General features: G+C 40.6%; 1 protein-coding gene across 2 annotated transcripts; it reads left to right on the forward strand.

Annotated features, from left to right (window-relative positions):
• Nucleotides 1–7643: 7643 nt before the first annotated feature.
• SERTAD4 (SERTA domain containing 4) lies at nt 7644–25315 on the forward strand. 2 transcript variants are annotated; one of them, XM_074222591.1, is made up of 4 exons: nt 7644–7740; nt 12035–12226; nt 13579–13694; nt 15185–25315. In XM_074222591.1, the coding sequence occupies exons 2-4, from the start codon at nt 12052–12054 to the stop codon at nt 15935–15937; spliced, it is 1044 nt and encodes a 347-aa protein (XP_074078692.1). In that variant the 5' UTR covers nt 7644–7740; nt 12035–12051; the 3' UTR covers nt 15938–25315. The 2 variants fall into 2 exon arrangements, with proteins under 2 accessions (XP_074078692.1, XP_074078691.1); XM_074222590.1 differs by lacking the exon at nt 7644–7740 and adding an exon at nt 8539–11555.
• The last annotated feature ends 2051 nt before the right edge of the window (nt 25316–27366 follow it).

A 27366-nucleotide genomic window follows, 5' to 3' on the forward strand; every position in this document is an offset into this window, starting at 1 on the left:
GTTGAAGTATAAGGAAAAAACCCAGTCTCACCTTGACATGAAGTTAGAAAAGGGAGGACCTTAGTATTATTATGTATTAATATTATTATGATTTTTTTTTTACCCTGAAGACCCTAAAAGGTCCCTGAACCACACTTTGAGGACAATCACATAAAGTCATGCTACGATGCCTACATTTCCCTTAATGTGACCATTTTAGTGATTACAGAACTTTTGAAGAAGGCTCTCTTTCATCTGGACTGGACTATGATAATAACTGCCTGCTTGGTCTCCCTGCCTCAGGTCCCTCTCCCTTTTCCAATCCAACTGCCACTTAGTTACCAAAGTGATCTTCTGAAGTCACGCGTCTATGTCTACCCTCTACCCTACATCCTCCAATTCAATAAATTCTGATCCCTCCTTCCTTTCTAATCTTCTTACATTTTACCCCCTTTACACATTTGTGATCCCTGGTGTAACTGGTCTCCTTGCTGTTCTTTGCACAAGATTCTAAGTATTTTTACTGGCTGTCTCCTACTAAGCCCCCCTCTTCATCTCTACCTCTTAGGCTTCCCTTGATTCTTAACTACAAAAATCGCATCTTCCATGAAAAGTCTTTCCTGACCCCATTTAATGCAATTGCTTTGCCTGTACTGATTATATCCAATTTATCATGTTATATCTCTTTACATAGTTGTTTACATTGGACTGTGAGTTAGTTGTGAGCAGGGACTGTCTGTGGCCTTTCTTTGTTTCTCCAGTGCTTAACATATTATTTTAAAAATACTTGTTGACTGATTGATTTGCATTATTAACTATGGAAAAAGAATCAGGGGCAGCCAGGTAGCACAGTGGATAGAGCACTGGCCCTGAGTCAGGAGTACCTGAGTTCAAATCTGACCTTAGACACTTAATAATTGCCTAGCTGTGTGACCTTAGCCAAGTCACTTAACCCTAATTGCCTTAAATAAAAATAAAATTCAAAAAAAAATAAGAGAACCAGAAAAAAAGAATTGTAAAAGCTTATTAGTGGTAGAGATACTATCCCCACAAAGATGGCCTTTCTTTGTAATCTTTTTCTTCCCTTATCTTGTGTCTTTTTAAAGACTAGGAATTTGGTTAGATTCATTTGGTTATTTTGTGATAACGATAATTAGATATCTACTTTGAATCTCCTTACAAACTGCAATCTCTCTCCAGCAGGCCCTTTCTAAATGAAACATAGCACTTGTGTTGTATTCAACAATGAACATCCCTTAAACAATGCAGTTTGTATGGACACTTTTGGCATGACTATTTGGCTCTTTGGTTTGGTAGACCATGGAAAGGAAGGAGAGGGTTTTTGTTTGCTTTTATTAGGTAGTTTTGTTTTTCTCTTGGGAGAAAGGTAGGCAAAGAGTGGGAATGTTCCCAAAGATAATATTATCTAGGTTATTTAGGTCAATGCAACAGGTATAAAAACTAAACTATTCCTTCACTGCCATTCCCACTTCCCACCCCCATACCAGGTTTCCTACCTCATTTCCCTGTTTTTGTCAATGGACCCAGCATTTACAGTCAACGAGGCATGAAAGGTGACAATCTTCAATTCACTCAGCCCCCTTCCTCCTCTGAGTAACCCCATATCAATGCTGTGATGTTCATGGCGGCTCTTCCCTGACTACCCTCTCTGGTTCTTCCCACCTATCCAAACCCTGCACATTCTTCACAACTTGGTGCAGACAAAGCCTGGATGTGTCTTTCTTCATGGCCCTTAGGTAATATTTTATGAAGATATGGAATATTTGAGAGAACAATTTTTAAAAATCACTTGAGTAGCAGCTATTTTGCATACAATTGATATGTTAACTAAAAATCCTTCTTATCTATTTTTAAAGAAGAGATCCTAATCGTAGGCTGTTATTGTGTATAGGTGGCAGCTGCCTACTTGTATGATTTGAGGAAAAGAGTCTCCTGCTAAGTAACTCAGAAGCCTGCCATAATGCCTGAAATTCCACCAATAGAGATTAATTCTCTTGGGCTAAAATACTGTGTTATTCAAGAGTGCTTTAAAATGCAAATACTCATGGGAAGAAGTAACAGGTTAATTATGTGCTACAATAGATAGAGAGCTGGTCTTAGCCAGCAACACACCTCTGTCCAGGTCATGGTGCACATATAACAGCTGTGTGACCCTGAGCAAGACACTTAACCTCTAGTGTTCTACTCAGCAAAATAGCAGCAGGAATACCTTCCCTCTCCAGAATTTCTTTATCTGGTCACTTAACTTAGATGGTTATTTGAATATTAATATTATGTGACTGGGTGACTTAAGCATACACTTATTTCTTGTGATTTTTGGAATTCTAGAAGGGCCTTCCCTGCCCCTAAAAATCCTTCACTTCATCCTCCAAAATACCTGAAATTTCACAATTAAAGCTTCATTTTTTTTGGCTCCAACCAGTACAGGTTTATATTATGTCAAAATGTAGATACTCCTATTAGAGACAACACACTCATACCTCATTTTAGATAAGTTTGACAGAATCTTTCCTGAGTGGCTTTTAAAGGAAGAACAGTTGGATGGTAACAGAACTTACATTTCAGAAAAGGGAGGCTAGCAATGCTCAAAGGGAATTTCACAATTGTGTCCATGGGTGGTGCTAATGCTGAAGGCTGGCTTGGAGCTAACAGGACAGCCTCAGTTATTTTGCTGGATTACACAGGAGAGCATGGGTCTGGACAACTCAGTACTGACAGCAGATCTGGGTGCATCTTGGGTTCTTGAGAAGGTAATGGATAGAGCAGAAGACATTGTGAGGAATACGTTTTGGTTAGGCTAGAAGGCCAATGAAGAGGAGTGGACTACGAGACAGGTTATTAGGAATGTTGTCCCCTTTGCAGTTCTGTCTGGGAAAGGCAGATGTGGTGGTATTAAAAAAAACACTGGATTTGGAACCCATGAGGCCGTGGGAGAAATGCCTAGGACAAGTCCATTTAACCACTATGAGTATTCATTTCCTCGCTTATAAAATTGGAGTGATAATTTTTTGTCCTCCTCACCTCACATTGGTGGTATGTAAAGTGCTTGGGTTTTTTTTTTAATTAAACCTTAAAGCTCTAAAAAAATGTTTTTGCAGCTCTACCTACCCTAACAACCTGTACTTTGCCTATCTAATCTCTGTATGCATTAGAAAGTATAAATAAACATGATTTTAAAATATTCTAAAACTGAATTTTTATTCATTTAGATTGGTATTATTGAATCTGAATTTCTCTGCAATTCTAAATCAAGATTTCCTAAGATTCTCCCTTTGAGAACCTATAGGAAACAGGGAAGGATAGGAAGGGACTGAAACAGAAAGAGAGGGAAAATCTCAGTTCACTGGCAGGAAGGGCTTCCCCTGAAGAACACTCTCATGGGAAAGAGAGATATTCTGTATTGGAAGATGGGGACTTTATAATGGATATGGTCTACATTAGAGAATGTAAGCACTAGTCTTCCACTGATTGTTGAGCCTCCATGGACTGCAGGCTGCCTCAGGAGGAGAGGAAATCAGAGAATTCCTGGGGGCCACAAACACTCAGAGAGTGAGAGGATATGGACCCAGAGAGGAGATTTCATGGCCAATGAAATAATAATAATAATCATGGGGATAGTTTAATGAACCACACAATCACAGACACAGGAAAATTCCTAACATGGGGCAATATTTATATCCTCTCTCTCTCTCTCCTGCATATTTCTGGTGCACAAAAGAAAAGGTGGGGGGAGAAAGGGGCAAGACAATAACATAGAAACTGTTTAGAAGAGAGAACTTAAAATAGGTACCTTAGAAGCTTTAATTACATGAAGAATACAGAGACTACAGAAGGAATTAATAAGTACCAGGGCCATGAATCAAAGAATGAAAGTCTAGAATAGGCAAGAAGGGAAGAGAAATAACAAAGACAACCAGAGAAAGATTCTCTATTCCAAGGATGGTCAAGTTCTCAGTGAAATGATTTCCAGCATTTCAGGCCTCCCATTCTTATTGCTAATTGAAAAAAAATAATTACTTCCTTCTGTGACATTACACATCTGAAGGTATTTGTGGTTTTATTAATAGGGGGTAGGGGGAGTATAAAATGTTTTTCCTTCATTCTTGAAGAAGACCCTGACATCAGGGAGGTGATGCCATGACAAGCAGCTGAATTGGATTGGAGTGAGGGGGTGGGGGAGCTTGCTAAATCACCAACTTCACCTTCTCCTACAGAGCCATCTGGGTCCAGTGACCAGATATGAATCAGGACTGGCCATGGTCCTGGATGAGGCAATCAGAGTTAAATAACTTAACCAGGGTTACACAACTAGCAGCAAGTGTCAAGTGTCTGAGGACCAGACAGGTCCTCGCACCTTGGGCAAGATTCTCTCCCGGCCCCAGCCTTGTTTCCTCATCTATAAATATTTGAGGATTGGAATGGATAATCTCCAAATTTCTTTAAGCTCTGAATAGAAACCTTATAAAGGAAGATAAATAGCATTATGGCTTTAAATCGAGTATCAAGTGATTAACCAAAATGATTTTTTTAGGTTTTTGTTTTTGTTTTTGCAAGACAAATGGGGTTAAGTGGCTTGCCCAAGGCCACACAGCTAGGTAATAAGTGTCTAAGGTCGGATTTAAACTCAGGTACTCCCGACTCCAGGGCCGGTGCTCTATCCACTAGGCCACCTAGCCGCCCCCAAAATGAATTTATTAATCGGATCAGGCAGGGTGCTAAACTCTGGAGAGAGAAACTTTAAAAACAACCCATGGTCTCTCAAGGAGCTGGAGCTAGGTTCATGCAACATGCCTCCTGAGAAGATGGGAGAAAATCTGAGACTGAAAGGCAGGAGCAGCTGGGGAGACCGAGGAAGGCCTCCTGAAAAACAAACAAGCAAGCAAAAAAAAAAAAAAAAGCAAAAACAAGTGAGATTTGAGTGGAGACTTGAAGAAAGCTAGGGGAAAAAGTGGAAGTGAGGAGGGTCAGCCTGTCAAACCACAGGAGAGTTACTTCAAAACCACAGCAACTCAAAGAGGGAACCTTGTTCCCTTCACAAAGGACACTCACTTCACTGTGAATGTTTCATGACTAGCCACAGTGTTGCGGTCACCTCCGTGTAGCCACCTCATCATTAGAAAGGGCGATTCTTCCTCAGTGGACGTTTTATTGCCTTTTAGTGCATGCAGACACACGTCCCGGGCTGTCAGCGTTTGGGCATCGAGTTTCAGAAAGGGAATTCAGCTTGAGATTACGAGTGGGGCCGGGAGAGCTGACAGCAAAAGCATGCGGACGGATCTGAACAGGACGGGACAGGGTCAAGTTCATGCTCCAGCCCCACAAGAAAGAGCGGTGCCCTACAATGATGCGATGCTTGTGTCGTGATGTCATTCCGTTGCAGCATTTCGGCGGCAGAGCCCCTCGGCCCTGCCCTCCCCGCCCCGCCCCCCGAGCATGCCAGCTTCCCGAAAGGCTCCTTCCTCTCAGCCAAAGCTCCAGAGGTGTGCGTGCAACCCGTGGCTGATACTTATTTTTATGTTATTTCTCAATTTTATGCTTAATTTGCTCCTTTTCGTTTTATGTATTTCAATACAGCCAAGTGTGTGTAGGGTTTTCCCCACGGTCCTTTAAATGCTATAAAACTTTAATACAGGGAGATAAAAACAATAATAAGCCATGCCTTCAAGCCCTCACATTTAGTCTTTATTTGAGTTAGGCACTCTCTAGTTTTAGATACTGATTTAGATAGGCAAGTACTAACACTGCTTTAAATGCCCTTTCTTCCCACTCCTCACCCACCCTCGACCCACCCCCACCCCCCATTGAAAATTATAGCCTCCCCTTAATCTGGGCATGGAACTCCCATTGATAGCACAATATGGCATCATTGCCGTTCTCAAATTACCATCATAATGGCCTAAATCGTGCATGTGCCAATGCAATTTAATATGGCCTTGAGTGTATGCAAGTTGGGTGCCCAATTCAAGGTTTTCGACAGGCAGCCCTGGAACACCATTTGGAAAAATGAAGTCTAGCTCCTGAAATAGTTTGTTGAGTTGTTCTCTTTTCAGCATAATTTCCCTCCTCTCAGCTTTCTAATGCACTTAAAAACCACTGAGATTCTTTAAAGTACGGAAGTTCAACAAAAGTCTTCAAAACAAATTAGTTTTAATTACGTTTAACATTTATAATGCTTGCAGTCTTATTGAATAAACTATGTGTGCATTAAAAAAATAAATTCACTTAACAACACGTCAGTCACCCAAATTTTAAGTCTATAAATGAAATGGAAAACATTTATTACACAAATTTAATTACAATTCTAAGAAATAAACATGCAAATTAGATAGAGTTCAATTTGCAAATGCTAATCCCCGTCCTTGATCTCCTTCTTTCCCTCCCTGATTTTCAGCGGAGGAGCATCTCCCTGATTCCTAGGGTGCCAGGCAGGCAGTAAGAGGCTGGGTGTTCGCAGGCTGAGGATCACTGCCTTAAAGAAGCGTTATATTTAGCACATCTGGCAGAGTAGCGGTAAACAAACATTATGGTCTTTGTAGCACATTGGTGCAGGTGCAGTTCTGCTAGGGTGTCTCTCTACCTGCAAAAAGGCTTAGGGTTTGCCTCCATTACACCTGAAATGACCCATCTCGACTAGGGAGGGAGTCCCTTGGCAGAAGTTGTGGATTTCATGCTTTAAAAAACAAACGCCAGTTAGGCCTATTTTAAGGGTAAAATAAGTTTGCAAAAATATGGTGATTCTAAGGGTTAGGGTTAGGTTTTCTTTTTTCTGATTTTTCCCCCGTTATTCCCTCATCCTCACGAGAGAAGATGCCGATCCAAGTGCAGTGGGACCACAAACGCTATTTTGTGCATGTGCAGCTGGGGGGTAAAGGGAAGAGAAAAAGAGGAGGGAAACTCTGGCTGCCTGGCCCTGCGAGACATCTGTTTCTCATCTCCCTTTGCCGTGGCAAGAGAGGAAAGTCTTGCAGAGGGTGGGAAAGGCACTGATTTAAAAAAAAGCAAAACCGCGGCAGAACTGCCCCCGAAAGGGAGGGAGTGGGGGGGCATCTCGGAAGGATGCAAGGGGATCGCACGGCCCCCGCCGGGCCCCCGCGACGCCGGGGCCCCGAGACGCCGGGGCCCCGGGGCGAGGGCGGGAGCCTGGGAGCGCGCGGGGTCGGCGGGCCGCGGCGGCCTGGAGCCCGGCCCGCGCGTTCCCGGGCCCCGGCGGCGGGAGTCGGAGCGGGAGTGGGGGGCGGGGGGAGCGAGGGAAGGAGGCAGGGGGCGGGCAGGGGTGGGGGTGAGGGGGAAGGGAAGGCGCCCCGTGTGCAGCCGAGGAGCGGCGGCGGCGGGAGGAGGAGGTAAAGGAGGAGGAGGAGGAGGAGGGAGGGCGCGAGGAAGGCGCGCCTGTCATGCTCGCGCTCTCGCCCTGGGGGCATCCTGAAACCCGCTCCTCCGAGACCCGCGGGGAAATGGGAAACAGGCTGGACGGGTTTCACACGCTCCGCGCCCGGCTGCGCCGCTCATTATCATAAGTGTCTGGAGCGGCGGCGGCGGCGGCGGCGGCGGCTCACAGGGGCAGCAGCCGCCCACCTCGCGCTCCGGCCCGGGGCCCAGCCGAACCGGGCCCAGCCCAGCCCAGCCCAGCCCGGCCCGGCCCAGCCCGGCCCAGCCCAGCCGCCCGGGCTCCGGAGCGGGCAAGCGAGACCAGGAGGAGGAGGAGGAGCGGCGGCGCCCAGGGCCGCTCCCGGCTGACCCGCGGTAAGAGCCGGCCCGGGCCGGGGGGCGCTGCCCGCTGCCCCCGGGGGGTGGGGGCACCCACACAATGCCAGCCGGCCCTTCCCGCGGCGGGCGGCCGGGGGAGGGGAGGAGCGCGGGCTCGTGCTCCCCGGGGGGCGGGAGCCCCTTCCCGCCGCCACTTCCTCCCCTCCCCCGGCTGCAGGCTGGCCCCCCGCCCGCGGGAGGAGGAGGAGGAGGAGGAGGAGGAGGCGCGTGGGCGGCAGAGCGCGCTTTTGCCAGAAAAAGAAGAAATCCCTGAGCGGCCCCCCCGGCCCCCGCCCCGCGCCCTCCTCCGGGCCGCGGGCTTGGCGGGAGGCGGCGGCCGCTCTGTCCTCAGCTCACCTCGGCGGGGCCCGGCTGCCGCCCGCGGCGTCCACGCCTCCGCCGCCGCGGCCGCCTCCCGGGGCCCCGGCAACTTGGCGGAGCGCGGGGCGCGGGGCGCGGGGCGCGGGGCGCGGGGCCGGCCGCGGGGGCCGCTGCGGGAGGCGGGCGCCGGCGCAGCCCCGCCCGCCCGGGGGCCTCCCCGCCCGGGGGCCTCCCCGCGCGGGTCGGGCCGGGCCGGGCCGGGCCGGGCCGGGCCGGGCCTGCGCCGCCCTGACTCACGGCCTCGGAATCCTCCCACCTTGGTGCTTGTTTCCCTTAGAAGGAAGCTGGCGGGGAGCGCCGGCCTCGGGGGGCGGGAGCGCCGGCCTCGGGGGGCGGCCGCGCCGGCAGCTCGCCCTTTGTTCCCCGCTCCGGGGTGTTCACCTGCGGGCGAGCTGCCCCTTGGCTGTGGCCTTGACCCTGGCCCCGGGGCTTGGGGCCGAAAGTGGTGCCTCATCCCTTCCTTTGCTTTGGTCACAGCATTGAAGGGGCGGCAGCCCCGGAGTGCAAAGCTCCCTAGAGAATTAAAAGACGATTTCCTTGCTTTCAAGGAAAGAAATCTGAGATTTTTCATTGAATTTCCCCTCTTTTTCAAAATTTTGCTAAAATCCGGGCTTAAAGGTCCCTTTCTCAGTTTCCTAGGTATCATTACTCGTGAGGTTGTGGATGTACTCCAATTAACGTTATAATGGCTTTAGAGGGGGGGAAAAACAGAAAATGGGAACTACTCGGAACCGAGGCTGCCAAGGCTTGACATTCTAACCCTAAACTTTCTGAGGATGCCAGTAGGTGTCATTCCACTCACTTAACGTCCTTTTAAGCCTCAAATTCTCCTCTCTTTAAAAAGAATCCTGCCTTAAATGCCAACTTTGATGGTTGTATTCTGTAATAGCATCTGCAGAGGCCTAATCCTCTTAATCCAGTGGAAGAATTAAAATATAAATCTCATTGGAAATGTTACCTCACTCAAAGATATTTTGAATGAAATCGTGTAAATCATTGATACTTACGGCAAGGAGCTGACATAAGCAAATAGTCTTTCATAATAGTTCAGTAATGTACCCATTACTTTATTAATTCAATAGTAAAAGTGAAATATTGACCCATAAAAGACTCAGTAATTGCAAAAGCCTCCTTACAGCTTCCTCCCACTCCCTCCGTGTCGACAACACCCCCCCCCAAAAAAAAACCTTCAAATTTTTGTTCTTTTCTATTTTCAGGAAGCTGTGAAAAACCACTTGTAGTACTGAGTTTCCCCAGTGTATACTTGATTGTGATTAAATTTCTAATTCAAAATGGAAAACTTGTTAAGGTTTAAAAAAAACCTAAAAAATATATATACACTAACAAACTCTAGTCAAATTAAAATTCAAAGTGACAGAAATACAATGCTGTCGTATAGAAATACCTAGAGATCATTTGCTTCCTTTTTTTTAGGTATAAGCATAGGCTCATTTTAATAAAATAACTGCTATAATGTGTTGAAAATTGGAAGTTATGACTTGTCTCTAGTTGTATGTATTATGCAAGCAAGTCTGTGTGGACCTGATTGTTTGAATCAAATGGAAAGATAAATATTATGGAAAACATTGCTCCAGTCAGAGAGGGAGGGAAATCTGCTGACAGGTGAAAAACTATGAACTCGTTGGTCCTAGCAGTCCGCATCTAGCTGTCTAGTAGAATAGATAGACTTAGGTATATATATGAATGTCACCCAGGGAACTTGTCATTTGAGATTTGACCACAGGGTGCTGAGTTGGAAGGGAAGACAGGATGACTTCCTTTGTTCAATCTCTTCAGGCCAAATTTTTTGGGTGATGACTGTAAGCAAGAGAGATGGCATGTGCCACAACCTCTTTCTTTTAAAGCATTGCTTCAACTTCTTAAGAGTAAATGCTGCAGGATTTGTCAGTGAGGTTCCTTGATCATTCTAAATGACTCCTTTAGAAACATGAATGATCTCAAAGCCAAACTCAGGACTGAAATTACCTCGAGGAAGCTGCCTTGACCTCTTAGCTTTGCTTTATCTCCAGAATTAATTGAGTCTGAGAAATAATAGCAAGGTGTGGAGTTAACAGCAGTGTGGGTCAAGTGCTTTGAGGTTCAAAAACCAATATCATTTTAGTTGTTCTATTTCTTTTGATTGCATTTTCTTTATCTTAAATAGGACCTCTAGAGAACATTCAGATATGTGAGAATATTTAATCAGACAGTCATCCTTCTGTAGATCTCTTCCTTTCCTAAGAGAATTCCAGTTTGCACATTTGAAGAGGAAAGCATAAATTGGACCTCTCCTTTCTATTTGAAAGTTGTGAAAGACAGTCAGTGTTAAAAAGAATGTAAGCTTGTCATCATTCTCTTTGACAATCCTTTAAACTAGGTCCTGGGATGGAAGAAGCTTTGTCTTCTCTGAAATCAAGCAGTTGATATCCTACCTGAGACAAGATGGTGTGAAGTCCCGATTAGTGCCAATTGTATACCTATATTTATATTCATAAAGTGGATAAATGTCTCTCAAAGTTTGCCCTATGCAAAGATATAAAATTATGTGAAATAAGGGAACTGGTTCCAGCCTGATGGAAATATTTAGTGCAAATTTGAATAATGAAGCCATTTGAGGAGATTCCTGATTTGCCCTAATTGGGACTTAGCTATACCTTATTTTGGTGCACTGAGCAAGCCAATATCATTCACAGTTTTACTGTGGAAACTTTAAAAAAAATTTTAATTTTAAGCCAAGATCCTCCCTCCCCCAAACCTATTCAAGAATTAAGCAGAGAAATTTCTCCTTGGGGAGATCATTGTTGTTCACTCATGTCTGACTCTTTTTGACCCTTTGGACCATACCATGCCAGTACTGTCCATGGAGTTTTTTTGGAAAAGATACTTGAGTGGTTTGCTATGGCCTTCTCCTTAGGGAAATAGTAGGGACTTTTTGGATTAAGGAGGAGAGAGGTTGGGGATAACCTACAGGGATATGTAGGAACCCAGACTCCCTGTCCTGACTGCATTTATTTCTGTACTAAAGGAATGAGCTAGAGAAAAAGCCACTGGCCCTGTAGAAGTCTCTTCGGAAAGTTTTCTTCTTGTGTCTAGGTTTTGCAATGTGAGAAGTCGTGGGCTGCCTCTGGCCCTGAAGCCCTGGCTCCTGTTTAATATTCTGCCTGCTCAGTTGATGTTGTGCTTGGCTCCTATGGGATTGCAACTCACGGCTTGAAACTGGAGCCAATTTTCTGTCTTAATCTCACAGTGTTTTGACTGGAGGCAGATCCAGTTCAGTCCGATCAGGGCTAGTGGAAACAACTACCAAGTGTCTCTGTCTGCTTCATTTTTGGATAAGAAAAGGGAGGGGGGCACCCCACGATGTTATAGAGGAAGCAGCATTTCTGGAAATTCGAGGAGAGTGGAAAACAACTGAACTGATTTGTAGACCTGTGAGCATCAGTTGGTATCGTACTAGGGGGCTTGCTTTTTTTTTTCTTTGATGATTGATTAACGGATTTCATTAAAGGAAAACCTCTAGGGACTGTCTTGAAAATTGATTTTCCATTATTAATAGAAGGAAAATGCAGGCTTTTGGCTTCTCAGTAGTGAGTTTTCTGTGGGAAGGTCCTGAGGAAAATGTGTGAAGGAGGCCAGGCAGCTCTCTGAGAGGGCTTGAAGGGAATCTGGAGAACAATAAGAAATGGGGTTTTAAAGATCCGCCCATGAAATGCAGATTGCTGAACGAGGGGCTGAACTAAAGAAAAGCTTGCCAAGAGAGTTTAGCTCTGGGCTCTTACCCTTTTCTTTTGGAAATAGAAAATATTTAAGAAACTGAAGGAAAGTCTAGAGATTAAAGCAAAGGAATGAAAGATAATGCCACCACGAGCCTCTAGTTTGATTTTGATTAAGGTTATTTTTCTTTTTCCAGATTTAAGGTTGTCAGAGATGACTCTGGTTCTGTCCATGAATAGATTCTGTGATCCTATTGTTTCGGAAGGAGCTGCCGAAATTGCAGAGTACCAGACACTATGGGAATCCGACTGCTACAGCCCCTCCAGCCCCTCAAGTCCTCTCCAGGCTCCCCCACCGGGGGACAGGGGGGCTTGCCACTCTCTGGCAGGTACTGTCCCTCCCTTTCACCTGCTTCATTCTGAAGCCAGACTAGGGGCTGAGGGGGGCAAGCTCCAACCGGGTGCCTCTGGGGCTTCCTTTTGGATGGCCAGAATGGATGCTACTGGGATGCTCCTGAAGGGCTATATGTTGACTTTACTGGGAAAGAACTGGATGTAGTGTAACTCTATCACCATGGACTAGTATGGCTTGTATAGGTCTTGCATCTGGTTCTGTTGTTGGGTTTTTTTTTTTAATTAATATGTAAAAAACCTAACCTGGAAAAAACCTGGGGCAAACATTTTGGTTTTAATTTCACCCTCTATAGAAGCATATGGTTTTCTTAGAGTTACATTAGCCCTTGGTGGGCTTGACAATGAAATCTTTATCCAATGGAATAAAAAGAAATGGTACTTTTGGCTAGCAGTTCTGAGCTCTTTCTTTTCGGCTGAGCATGTGATTGGCTTTACAAAGAATGTTAGAGCATTTTTTTTAATGCCACAAAATAACAGTTTGTTTCTCCTGCTTATAGCTGTCTCTCTTGCTCTTATAAAGTAATTTTTTTTGAATTATTACTGAAATATAAATTATGTAAAACATGAAATGTAAGACAATCTTAAAATCAGTTAAAAGGGTACAGAATTTGATCTCATGAAGTTGCATTTTTAAAATATCCTTATTCATTTTTATCAAAATCTATTTTATGGATAAAATACATAGACCTGTGCTCATTTGAACCTTGTATGTAAGAAAAGTAAGTTTTTGAAATACAAAGTTACACAGTCTTACAGATTTGTTTACATGCTTAGGGCCACATGCTTAGGGTTACCCTTCAGGAAGGGTAACCATTCTATGTAAATAATAGTTACCTTACTATCTTACTGTAGACTTTGTGGCCCTGCTCAGATGAGGTTGCTGGAGGGAAAGAGAAACAACCTATGTACACAGATACAATGAGATGTACTTGGGTACACTGCTGTTACCATTTCAATAGGCTCATGGGTTTTATTAAGTGTTTTGAAAATAAAACTACTATAACTCAGAGCTTTTGGATTCTTTCCACTAATTCTGCTGTTTGCCTGTAAATAAAGAGTGAAAATTTTCCAATTGAAAATATCAAGGCAAGTGTTCAAGGCTGTGCTTCAGCAAACTATTTTCACTGACATTGACTTAGAAAAAGACTCAGGGCCTAGGATTCTGTGAGATAGTTACTATTATGACAAATGTTTATTTTTAATCACCACATGTACAGACAAATATGGAGCAGAGTTATCCTGTAGTAGGAAAGGAAAGGAAAGTGTTTTGTTTGGAGAACCTCTGGCAAACCGCATGTCATTTGTCATATCTGATTTATTACCACAGGATCACATTACAGGGGAATTTCAAATCCTATCACAACATCCAAGATCACATACTTTAAGAGGAAGTATGTGGAAGAAGAGGATTTTCACCCACCACTCAGCAGCTGTAACCATAAAGTATGCTTTTTTTTAAATAGACATTTTTATTAAGAGTTTAAGATACTTAGGAAGAGTTGCTTGATGCCGTTCCAGAAATTAAATTGTTCCACCCAAGCAATGAAAATGATTCAGTTCTAGGCCACATTAATTGTTACTTTGCAAGGAGATGTTTAATTTTCAGAGGTAATTTCAGAAAAAAAGAGGTGGGGATTCCTTTCACTAGAAATAACAGAATGAAATAATCTTAAGGAATGATAATTTTTCTTATGGTTTCATTGTTTTAGTGTTAACTATAGGTTGGGATTACTCTCCAGACTTTCCAGTCACAATAGACATTTTGATTCTTTATCTGCCTGTAGCTTCCATTGTGATCAGTGCTATATCCAAACATATAGGACAGGTGTTCCTGAATAAGTGTGCCCAAACCTCCCATGGACATAGAAGCAGATCTCTCTGTGTGTGTCTGTGTTGGAATTTATTTAGTGGAAAGATGGAAAACAAGGGATAGCAAAGAACTTTTGAAACTGGAAATTTAAAGATTTCCTTCTTTTAAAATGTCTACTGAATTCATCAGAGATATGATATATAGAGAGAAATTTGTAAATTTAATTTCTCTCCTGATTATTTTGATTTTTTTGTCATTATGAAGATGTTTCATTGATACATCGCATACATATATGATATGTATGTGATCACTATATATATTCATAGCCCTTAGTTTGCATAGACTGACTTAGTTCACGGTTTAACATGCTAACTTACAAGTTTACCTTTCTTGATAACTGAAAGAATTTTCCCATAAAAATGTGAGAATAGGTTAATCAATTTTATTTATTTATTCATTATTTATTTACTTATTATTAAAAAAACTTTCAGTTTTTTAATGACTTTTTTATAGCTACATTGGATCTTCAATAGTAGAAGGTTTAGGTGTCCATTGATAAATCACTCAATAAAATAATAGGCCCTCTGATTTCTCCTTCATTTCTCCCCAATTCCTAGTGTCCACTTCAAGTGGTAGATCCTCCTAGCTGATTGTTGTCTAATTGCAAGCATGAGGCAGAAAGGATTAAAAAGAAGGAAAGGTTTAAAGCCATAATTTCCTAGTCTCAACTGACTAGACTTGGAGTAAGAGGCCTCCTGAAAGTTTAGATTTGAAACACTCTTGAAATTTCCTTATTAGCTGCATCTTTGCATCTTAATAATTTTCCCCAGTCATAAAATCCTGGGGCAGTAAGAAGCCTAAATTTCCCTCCCTTCTGAGGTATATTTGGAAAAAGAGAGATGGGCTGCTAATTTGCTTGGTCATCTTGAGGGATCACTATAGAGCAGGGCAATCTGTATGCTGAGGGGTGAACAGAGGCCTTCTGTGGGGATGGGGATTGTAAAAATAAATCCACAAAATCTACATACCTGTAGATAGAGAAGGCATTGTATTGGGTTGGTTGTCCAAATTTGGCCTGGTCAGCTTCTAAACCTTCTCCCCTTCTTGTCCTGTTTGATTTTAGACCATCTCTATCTTTGAGGAACGAGCTCACATCCTTTACATGTCCTTAGAAAAACTGAAGTTTATCGACGACCCCGAAGTATATCTCCGAAGATCTGTGCTTATAAATAACTTAATGAAAAGGATCCATGGAGAAATTATCATGCAGAATAACTGGTGCTTTTCTGCCTGCTCGTTTGGTGGGGCCTCTGCGCAGGAGTGGTTCATGGCCCAAGACTGTCCTTATCGAAAACGGATCCGGATGACAAAAGAGGACTGTGAGAAGTTTCATGCCTGCTGCTTCTACCAAGAATGTGGTGGTCACTACCTAAATTTACCTTTCTCTGTTAGTGCTCATGGGGGAAATTCTTCTGCCTCACCCTCCTCTTCCTCCTCCTCTTCTACCCCTATGTCTTTGCCAAGCTGTTCCCACCAGGTGGATTACGGCATAAGCAGTGCACCTCTTTACAGAAGTGATGACCAGATACCTGCCAATGAAATATTCATTACTAATGCCAGGTCTCCCAGCATTCAGGAAAAGGCCAAATTAAATGATGAGAAAGCAAGTAACGAAACTGAGAGAGATGGTATAACCCTAAGTCGGGAACCGATGAGAGGCGACCATGCTCTTGAATGTAAAGGCAAATTTTATGATTATTTTGAGACTGAGTGTAATGAAAAAAGCAATGTAAGTGAATCTTGGAAAAAATCCTTAAGGAAAAAGGAATCTTTACCGAGTAATAAACTGTGCTGCAGCAAAGGAAGTAAAATATGAGCCATCTTTTTGCTGTAACTTTGAAGCATGCACAGCATGATCAATTAGCTATCATAAATTTTATTTTGAATGGATTTTATAGTTTTGTACAACTGATACAATTATGCCATGAACATGTCGTGTAGTTTTAATGCCTGGAGAGCAGATTGCATAAAACATCTGTACAATCTGCATCAGTGAGCTACTTATAAATATGGAGATTTCACAGAGAAAACAGTTGAATTACTGCTTACAAGTATATCTTAGTTTTGTAACAGAAAAAAGACCAGTAGATCAGAGTGGGGATAAGGAGCCCTTTTATATGTCCCTTGCCTTGCAAGGAGTCTGTGACTGACTAAGAAAGGTCATCAAGTCTGCCAATTGATTAGCTAGTTATTTGGTAAGCACATCCAAATATTTCCAGCTAGGGTTATCTGCTTCATCTATACTAAACAGTATTTATTCTGAGTAATGGACTGAATATAGTGAACCTAGGTGAGCTGGCTTCACACTCTGGTATAGACACTGTTAAATATTGAAATTTAACAGTATTGGGTGACTGAAGAAGAAATTGGGATGAAACATAAAGAAACATACCTGTTTATGGAACCATAATAAAAAACAAACGACATGGAGTGTAATCACGTGCAAGTCTCTAGCTTGCCTGTGATGAGTAAAGAGGTTTTTGGAGGTCTGTTGTCATACAGGGCGTTTTTTGGTGCCTTACTTTATCTTAATTTTTGCCATTGTGAAAATTAAGGATAAAAATCAGAGTTACAGCAGGGATTTAACAAACAGAAAATAACACACAGGGTGGATCAATATTGTTCGAAAACTGTTACATTTGAAATATTGAGTTCAACTTTTTATTCGACATCTCTATTCTTCCTTTTTTCAATGCCCAGTTGCTTTTGGATTTGGCATTTTTAGAAAGGGATTGAGGAAACAATAGAGAGATCTGTTATAAACCAGCACTAGCTGCTTGTGCATTTCTATGGCAACAGTCTGTTGCTGGGGTTTGTTGTTTTTTTTTTGTTTGTTTGTTTATGTTTTTTTGTATAATGAAGTTCATGAACCAGTGGCATGCTTTATACTTCAATCTGTTTCGCATAATTTCACTCCTTTAGATTATAAAAAAAAGCATGTGGTTTTTTTATATATGACTTTTGCTGTTAATTAAGAAGCACAATCTTAATAAATGATGTGGCGATCAATAAGGTTCTATCTTGAATGTAAAGATTTTAGTTTCTGAAAAGTTATTTTGGAGAAATGGGACTTGACTTTACAGTGGTTAAAATAGATTTGATCAAAATTCTTCATTTTCATCTCTTAACTTAAGCAGATACATTTTCAAGTGTCCAAATTATCTATCCTTCTTACTCTTCTCTATCCCCTAACCGGCCTTCTAGTTAAAGTATATTTCCATTTACAAGATTGGGAATTGACTTGGACATTCTTAACAGCACTTCACAGGAATTAGATAGCAAATGATTGAAATAAATATGTTCTGTTTCCTCCACCCTTCCCAATTTCTCCAAGATAAAAGCTTTTTAAAAAAATTATTGCTATTAATATTAAATATAGGTCTCATTCATACAGTGTATGAGTAGGATCATCATTTGGACAATTGTCCACAAGGACCAATTTTTTTAAACATGTTCTTGTGTTATAGCTGAGTAGTCTAATAATGTCTGTTCTTTACTTTCAATATTTGATAAACATTTGATGTTAGATATTAGATGCCTGTATACCAACGTGTTATTGTAGTAAAGTGAGGTTTTCCTTGGTATATATTTATTAAAATGACCAAAATTCATTAAGATTTTATATCTTTAATGGGTATTGGATATATATTTCTCTCCCCCTTTTCTTTCTCACCACCACCACCACAGTACTGACAAATGCCTAGAAGAAGTGGATAGTAACCAAAGAAGTTTGTTTTATATAAGGTGTAGTACAGTGTTTTAAATAACTTATCTGGCAGACTTCTGGCATTTTCAAGTAAGTTTTGTTGGTTTGAAAAATCTTATCCATTAAAAAAATATATGAAACCTTAAGTTTCTCATAATATCTGTTTCCATTATAACATGCGGACTTTAGGAAAATGTTAAATATCTAACATTTTAAATAATATTATTTTTTCCAATTTTTTAAAATCAAAAATTCAGATATAAATTAAAGCCTAATTTTATATTCATTTGTTAAGGAGAGGGAAAGTTAGTTGAAACTTGATCTATCAAATGTAACATGTTTATAACAATAACATAATTTAAATATGAAAAAGGCTAATCAAGTGATTTTTTTCCCTTTCTAACCAAAGATTAAAGAAAAAAAGGCCTGCTTATTGATTTTTCCAGAACCACATTCTTTACAATAAACTTTATATAAAGTGAATCATATATTTTCAAACTGGGCATCAGCATGTTTGCATTCTATAACCAGCTATAACTGCTTTCTTTAAGAGTAGTCTTGTGACCCTATACTTTAGAATGCAGGAACACTGTCATTTTCAATACTCGGGTTGCTTTTCATAGGCTATACGTGACCCAGTAAAAAATCAATTCATCCTTTTATTTTTTTTAAAAACCTATTGTAAAGGAATCACAGATTATTTTCCCAAACCCTTTCCCAAGGGCTCCTTTAATTGATGAAAGTAAGTCACCTGCCTTCTCTGGACCACAGCTTCATTCTAAAAAGAGGAGATTGAATTAAATAATCTCTAAAACCTTTTTCAGTTGTAAATCTATGTTCTCTGTGATTCTTAACAGGTATGAATGGTAGGATGAGAAAAAGGTAGGATGAGAAAAAAAGGGCAGAAAAACTTTGATGTTCCACTTACTTATTGATAATCATTCAAAAATGAACAGAAAGCATTTTTTTTTAGACCTGGGAATTTAGGGTCTTATTGCATGCAACTTTTGAGGAGCACATCAGTTATGTAAAGTAAGATCAATGTATGAGTCTATTGTTAGAACGTAGCATTTTTTTTTGTTTCAAGGAATGGTTTTATTTTTTTAATAATTCTATTATGGTCTCCAGTAAAGTCCCTATGATGCTTGCTTACATCATCATCGTTTGGCTTTAGTTCTCCAAAGTAGTTAGTCCATTGAGTACAAGTATTGATAGATTGTTCTAAGCTGGAAAACCTTTGTGAATCCAAGCCATGCAGTAGATTCATTTGAAAGTCTGCCACTAAAAATGGGGTAAATGGAAGCAGAAGTGGTAACGTGACCTGATGAAGAATATCTATAAATGTGGGTAGTTGTCATTGTTTGTGTCACTGGACTGACCAATGAAATTGTACATCTTTTGAAATGTTGATATTTGTAGCAAGAACCAAGCACAGAAGAAGAGTCTTTTGTCTGGTATCCCCCTTAGAGTAAATTTAAAAGATAGTGTTAAGAATTTTTTTTACGATGAAACCAGAGTCTTAATCCCTTCCTAACAAAAATGTAGCCTTGAAACCAAATTTGAGTTAGATTAAAAATACCCACTTTCCCCTTTCTGTTAATGTTGATTACTTTTCAACTTATCTCCTCCCATCTTGTTAAATTGTTCTCATTCCTGTTCCCTTATTTTAAAATTAGCTCATTGTTATATCCTATATTTTCTAGCTTTAACAGGCCTTGAAAAAAAAACAAAGATTCAGGACAAAAGTGATCATAAATGTCTAAAGCTACAAAACTATCCAAGGGGGGGGGGGGTAGAAGTATTGGTTTGATGAAAGATATATAGTTTGAAATGGAAAATAAGGTGATGAGGCTATTTCTAAGTACACTTAACTGGTATTCCTTTTAAGATTGCTTTGTTTTGACTTGGGATTCAGAATAAAGACTTTCGGGAACTTTAAAGTCTCTGTGAGGCATTTCTATTGCTTTCCTAGGATTATACAGTGCATGAGAGACTTCTTCCAGTAAGGTGTATTCCCTTCAGTAGAGCTATAAATTATTCTTTTTATGTAAAATAGCTACATGACCTGGGGTGAAATAGTAACCACAGTAGAGATTTTTCCATCCTAGTATACATGCCATATATTAGGCAGATGATTGTACTTAGAGAAAAGCTTTTGCAGAGATGTAGGTGATGAACACTTGAAACCTAGCATCCTACCATAGAATGCATCAGCAAGTAAGTTTAATAAAACATGCTGTTTAAAATAGTCTGTAATTTCCTGTTTCTGCATATCACTTCAGTGTCTGTGACAGACTGAGCGATGACTAAACTAAGAATTGCACAAACTAGTCTAGCATCATTTGCACACCATTTCCATGAAGTCCATCTTCTTGAAGATAAACAGCCCTCTGTCACTATCCATAACCTTTTTTTTGCAGTTAATCCAGTTTAAGTAATTTGTCTGAACAACAGTTCACATGAAAAGGATCCTTAGGGTTTTCATGGAATTCAAGGTCAATGTGTCCAAACAACGTGATGTGTCAACCCAAAAAGCTAATATAATCTTCCACCCATTAGCAGGTATGATATCCTCCTGTTCAGGGGAGGTGTTAATCCCACCATACTCTGTATTGGTCAGACAGACCACATCTGTATTATCATCTTCTGTTTACATTCCACATTCTCGGAAGGATGTTGGCAAATTGCAGGGCAAGCATAGGAGAGCAATCAGTTTAATCAGTTTAGTAAGGGGCCTCAAGAGCATGCCATATGTAAATTATTTGAAGGCAGTCAGAGAGGTTTGTCATGGAACAGGGAACAAATTAGGAGGGAAATGGTGGATGTTTTAGATATTTGAAAGGTTGTCATGGGGAAGAGGAAACTTGTTCTGTTTGGCAGAGCTAGGAGCAATGGAAGTTATTAAGTAATGTGTTAATTAATAGACTATTTGGGCTGGACGTAAGGAGAAACTTCCTAATCAAAGCAGGCCAAAAATAAAATGAGTTGCCTTGGAAAGCAAGATTACCTCTTAGCAGATGACCACTCAGGTTATAGGAGGAATTATGATTTAGGTAAAGATTGGACTGGATGTCCTCTGAGGTTCTATAATTCTAAAAGGCAATTCTGAGTCTGAAAAAAAAAGATCATTTATAGCATTCAGAGCCATCTGCCTTTGTCCATGAAATAAGTTGGTAGCTCTTTGATAAAGAGAAGCCACATTTATTCAAGATTCCTAAGAAATGGGGACAAGCAATGATATTAGTATGTGAGAATTAGAAGCAGCCTAAGGTGGTGAGTAGCCCAGGAGTGTGATAGCATAGACTACCAAGTCATTTCTGTCTCTAACCAAGTCATTACAGAGGAGCAACTGAATCCAAGCACCAGATGTGGGGTCTGCAGCTACTCCCTCCTTCCCAGGATCTCAGTTCAGTCCTGAAGATAGATTGTAAGATATGTTGTCTTCCTCTGCAGACACCACTGAAAAGAAGAGAGAAGTTGGGCAATCTTCACAGACTAGTGCAGACGTACCCCAACTATAAAGCATACCCTTGTGGAGAGGTTTAATCAAAAGGTCAGTAGAGAGAGCCCTCTGAAATGCCACCTGGAACTGTACTAACATGTCTCATTTTCTATAAAACGCTGCACACGGATGAGTTCATAAAGAGGAAGAAAAATAGTGAAGAACCATCATTTGTCTTAAAATTCAAGAAAAAAAAAGTGGAGATCTGAAGATTCATTATTAGAAAACAATTCCATTGTTTTGTACTGTGGTTAAAAAGAAGCAAAGTAAGAATATGTTTTATTTTATTTTTGCCATTTTTTATATTTGTGAAGAGCCCTCCTTTTGATTTTCTTGGGGAATTGATGGTGGCAATAAGGATCTTGGATTAAGTCTAAGAACAGCAAAAACAAAAACACCATTCAGTGCTATGTTAGCCAGTCTATCAAGATCCAAAATTGCTATGGGTTTTAAGTATTTCTTAGATTTTAATGGCCAGGATAAATATAATCCTGGGTTTTGAGAAACAAAGGAAAGCTAACTGTCATTAACTCAAACATAGGTAATTTTTTTCAAGTTTTGTTTGGGGATGAACACTGACTCTTCACTGAGTTAGCCTCTATGATGAGCTAGACTAATCAATACCTAAGACTCCTTTACTTTTTTGTTTTGTTTTCTTTTTTTTTTTAGGTTTTTTTTGCAAGGCAAATGGAGTTAAGTGACTTGCCCAAGGCCACACAGCTAGGTAATTATTAAGTATCTGAGGTCAAATTTGAACTCAGGTACCCCTGACTCCAGGGCCAATGCTCTATCCACTGTGCTACCTAGCCACCCCAAGACTCCTTTATTTTTAAGTACTCTACAGATGGAATATTTGCCAACTGTATTCAGCAGACAATACAACCAACACATAATTACGTAGGGACTTAATTCAAATTTGGAGCTGAATGTCTGCTAACCCATCAGGATTTGAGCAACAATGTGGATACATTGGTCAAATTGGTCAAAATACCCTCCCCAGGTTTGACCCTGTTAATAAATAAGATAGACCAAATCAGTGTTCCTGGAATAATTGTGACTTTGTAAATGTAGCCCAACTATAAGGATGAGAAGACAGATGTAACCTATTCTTAAGAAAATTTGTTATATAGCAATCCAAATTCATGAAAAAAGGAATTATATTCATTACCAAAAAAACTATTCACTGCAAGGTTCCTTTAAGTTATGAGTATTCATATAATTAAAATAGAATTGTTTACAAAAATTAAGCATACATATAAATTTTCAAGAGTAAATTAGACCATGAAAAGCAGTGAGTTTTCATCCTATCCTATTTGGATCACTGGGGCTAGGCCATTTTTTCCCTAATCCAAACTAGACTTTGGAATAGTAAAGTATTTAAATTTTTCTACCATTAATTGAGAATTGCCATTCCCTCCAGAGCTTTGAGGATATGCTCTTGGGATGTAGGAAATGAAAACCAGAAAAAAGGAGGGAATTAGATGTCAGATTTTTTAAAAATTATAGTTTTAAAGAAAGAATTTTGTTATCTTTGCAGACTAGCAAAAATTTACCATACCCACTAACTGGAAACTCTTAGTCTTTTGACACTAAAAAGCATTGAGGGTCAAATGAAACAAGGTCTTGGGAAACTTCCTTTTAAGTGCATAAAAGAAAGTACATAGAATTACAAAGGATGTAATATTCAGTTATATATGGTATGTGTATATGCATAAATCCATACATGCAAACATATACAATTTCCTTCCCCCATCCAAATTCATAGCCTCTCCTGAAATCTATCTATTCACTCCTGAAAAGAGTCTGTGGACCCCAGGTTCTAAGAACTCCAAACATATGTGACTTAGTCTTTTTTTCTTCTAAACCCTTTTCTATGATGCTTATACTTCATGCAACTACTATTTCTAGAAAGTGGGATACCAATTAGTTATAGAAATAAATGAGATTTTTTTTACCCAGTCATTGCCTCAGTATAGCCTAGGTGATAATAGTCAACTTTTTTTTAATATCTAGAAGATATACTATCTCTGGAAATTGTACTTCTTTAAGAAGGCATAACTTCTGTGGTCCGATTCATTGAAAACTTTTTTTAACTTGTCTCAGATATTACTTTTAAAATCTAGCAACAATAATTCAGGGGGTCCTGTTGTATTCAGGTGAAGAATTAGATTACATGAGCTAGACATAAGGGTTCTTGGAAGTATGTATGTAACATGTATATATTATACATAAATAGTATATATATATATGTATATACAATAGAATTGGTTTCTTTTATAATTCTAGGGTTTTTATTTTTATTTTATAACAATATGTTGAGAGAGGACTAATGGATTCACTAGATGAAGAGTTTCTCCACACTACAGCTTTTTAGCATGAACTATAGGCAAATCAATTAAGGTCTTGGGATCTTTGTCTAAAATGAGAATAAAAGCTGTATACAATATGTTCCACATATTAGGCACTTAATAAGGGTTCACTGATTAAACGAATGAATCCTTAAGGCATCTTCCAATCTCATAGGATCGATGTGGATATTTATAGGGCCACTCTTAGTGATGAAGGAAGGAAGGCAGGCAGGTTGACAGACCAGAAGGAAAGCCCGTTGATTATATGCTAATCCCCATTTTAAATTAATGGAAATACAAATAACAAAAGCCAAGCTCCCTCTACCTTCCAGGTGCAGATTCTCTATTTGGAGATAAAACTTTTGGGGGAATGATAACCAGAGAAAGGTGTTTTGGGCTGGTGAGTCATAGGAATGGTGACTGGAACAATAGAGAAGTCCATTGAAGAACACTTTCCAGAGGGCAATTATATTGGTTCTTGACTAGAGCATGAGGTAAAAATGGGGAGGGTGGAAAAGAAATCTTAAGAGCCCAGAACTTTGGGGCTTGCCTCTTTCCAGGGGTCATTCTCTCTGGTGGCCTGTCTTGGAGGGTAGCAGTAAGATGGATAGTGGCATAAGCAGGAAAGATTCCAGAGTATTATCAATAAAAGGCCATAGAAAATAAAAAGAGGTCCTGAATTAATAGAAGAATAAATGATATTCTAGTTTTCAAAAAAAAAAGTAGGGAAATGGGAGGTAGTGCCTGAAAACTATAGGTTACTGAGCTGGATAGTGTTTCTTGGCAAAATGCTCAAATGAATTATTAAGAAGATGGTTTAATGAATATCCAGAAAAGAAACTAATGATCATGAAGGATCAGAATGACTTCAACAAGAGACTTCTTTAATCTCATTTCTCTTTTGTCTTCATTGCTAGATTCACAATCAAAGGAATGATACTCATGGTGAAAAAGCCAAAGAGGAGATAAGATAGATGATAATAGTGACATAAATTTGGAACTAGTTGAGTGACCAAATTCAGAGTAGTCATTGATAGTTTAATGCTTCAAGTGCATTGTTCAAGGAATCTCTGCTTGTCTTTATCTTGCTTGAGAATTTTTTGTTTGCTTGCTTGTTTATTTTAAATCAATTGAATAATTAGTTAAAGCCAGAGCCAGTCTGTTGCAATAACTTTTTTTGGGGGGGGGGTTAGGATCTGAAGCAGACCAGCCCATGATCTGAAAGCAAAACTCCTTATTATTTTTCACTTACACAAGGGAAGACGTGAGACAAAAGGGCACAAACTGGAGGGAGGGGAGGCTGCTCATTTTGGGCATTCCCAGTTTCTCCTCTCAGATTACTCCCCTTAATTAGTTTGGGAAATATTTTTTCCCTGATCAGGACCGCATACCAATCCTCCACTTAGGGGGAAGATAGCTAACACTACAAAACTATCCTGTCCCAAGCTAGGGCTACAGTATGGGCCTAGGGAACCAAACAGAGAAGTTTCAAGATGAAGAATGCAATGCAGTAGGTTTATGAAAGGGTTGGAGGGTGATTCAGACATGGGTTGAATGGCAATTTTTCAGGGATGTTATGGAGAAAAATCAGAAAGTATGGGTTTGGATCAGAGTAGTATTATTGGGGTTTAATTAGCTTACAAAAATATTTTATAACATTTCAATTTAATAGGCTTTCTTTGTAATCCTGTGCATTTTGTTTTTTGTATTAAAAATATTATGAAAAGGGGGTCGAAGGTTTCACTAGATCACCAGAGGGACATGACCCCAAAATCGTTAAGAACCCCTGAACCAGAGGTCTTTGAGACCCTTTCTAATTATGAGATTCTGTGAACTTGTATTGATATGTGTATTATTTATGTATACATACATACATATATATATATATATATCCTATAAAGGAAGAGTGCCCATAGTTCAGATGATTTTGGCATAATTTCAATATTTTCATTTTCTATTATTTTTTCCTGTAAAATTCTTTAAATGCAGGGATCATAGCTTAATTATTTCTATAGCTTCCACACTGCCCTCATAGTGTCTTTTTACACATACTAGGAGCTGAGTAAATGATTGTCAAACTCAAATGATATGGGCAATAATTTGTTCACTACATAAGACCTATTTAAATTGCTCTTATTTAATCATGAAAATGTAACCAAATAAGTGGAACTAGTATTAGATTGCAAGTCAGGAGACTTGGATTCTAGTCCTGGCTGTTCCATAAACTAGCTATGTGATCTTGGACAAGTCACCTCACTCTGGTCCTCCATTATTCTGAAAGCATCTGAATAAAAGATCTCTAATGCCTCTTCCACTTCTCTAAAATCCCATTATTCTACAGATCAATGTGATGCTTTCTGAGGAAATATTTCTTCAGTGCTTTTTTCTTCTTCTATATACTATTCAGTTTTTCTATCTTCCCTTCCCCAGAAATTCTCTTTTCCAATTAAATTATAAGAACTTCCTCCAAATTTCTCTTCCCAAACCAAACACTAGGTTTTTCTGTCTGAAATTATTCTTTTTTTTTTCCCACATATGGCTGTTATTGTCATGTCTGTAATCCATTCCTCCAGATAGGCTGTCCTCCCCCATGGTGTCTTAATATGATTAAAAAAAATACACACACACACACACACACACACACACACACACACAACCAACCAGACATAAAACAGCTCATACTGTCACAAGATCATTTCCCAGTTCAGACAATCAGTTTGTACCATGGAGATGATCAGCGGACCCCCTTCTCTCTTGTGTTTATGAGTAATAAAATAGCAAGCGTCCCCCCTCCCTTCTTTTTATGAAGATAATCCTCCAACTTGCAGCTGTGACTCTGAGTTTCTTTTTTTTTTTGGAATGAGTCGAGATTATGGTCCCATAACCCAATTAGTGTCATTTGGTGGTGGTCCAAACTCTTTCACTGCACGAGTTTTAATTTGGGGATCCCCCGAGGCTGCATACCACATCTGTAGTCAGCCTGTTCTTCCTCTCCCCTTATTTGCTCTAGGTTTATGGGAGGATTAGCTGTGTGGTCTGGGAGGAGGCTGTTTCTCTTTCATGGGCATGGTGTGGAAACCGTGGAGTTAGGTTTTCCTTTTTTGTCCAGCCCTGGCACCTGAAGGTCGGACAAACTGGGCAGTCGTAAGGAATCAATCAGCACCCTGAGGGCACCTGATGGGCACAGTGCCTTCCCAATGTTCTCAGTGGCATTTATCAAGCTGTTCCTGGTTGGGTCAGGACTGAGGATTTGGGCTCTGGAGAGTAGCTGGCCAAGGGATCAAAGGTAGCAGGCAAGGTTGCCCCCCTCATTTCTCTGGGTTGGCTCGGACTGGCTCTGACTCCGGGCTATCATTGTGCAAGCAGCTGGCACCAGCTGGGAAGGAATCATTAGCATAACAAAGAGCCACAGTACAGCATGGCCCTGTACAGTTTGAAGCTCTGCATAAGGGCCCTGGGGCTCTCCCTCTCCTGGTTCTGTCAGGCAGTGAAGCAGACTTCCAACTGGGCACTGCAGGTAGAGAGCTTCCCAGGCCTGAAGATCCCTGCACCTAGGAAGTGCCAATCCCTTCTCCCCATCCTGCTCCTTGGAGGGTGAATGGGGCGGGAGGGTGCATGGCACTGGGCTCAGAGGAGGAAGCCAAGAGGGGGCCTAGGCAGCTGTCGCCCCCCGTCTAGTGCAGGAGACA

This window comes from Macrotis lagotis, chromosome 2 (genome assembly GCF_037893015.1).
Source record: "Macrotis lagotis isolate mMagLag1 chromosome 2, bilby.v1.9.chrom.fasta, whole genome shotgun sequence".
In the NCBI taxonomy this organism is placed as follows: domain Eukaryota; kingdom Metazoa; phylum Chordata; class Mammalia; order Peramelemorphia; family Peramelidae; genus Macrotis; species Macrotis lagotis.

Excerpts from the sequence above, each read along its gene's own strand:
- SERTAD4 (XM_074222591.1), top strand. The coding sequence starts at position 12,052 with ATGACTCTGGTTCTGTCCATGAATAGATTCTGTGATCCTATTGTTTCG. Across the intron at positions 12,227-13,578 it reads GGCTTGCCACTCTCTGGCAG|GATCACATTACAGGGGAATT; the intron begins GTACTGTCCCTC and ends TTATTACCACAG. Across the intron at positions 13,695-15,184 it reads TCAGCAGCTGTAACCATAAA|ACCATCTCTATCTTTGAGGA; the intron begins GTATGCTTTTTT and ends GTTTGATTTTAG.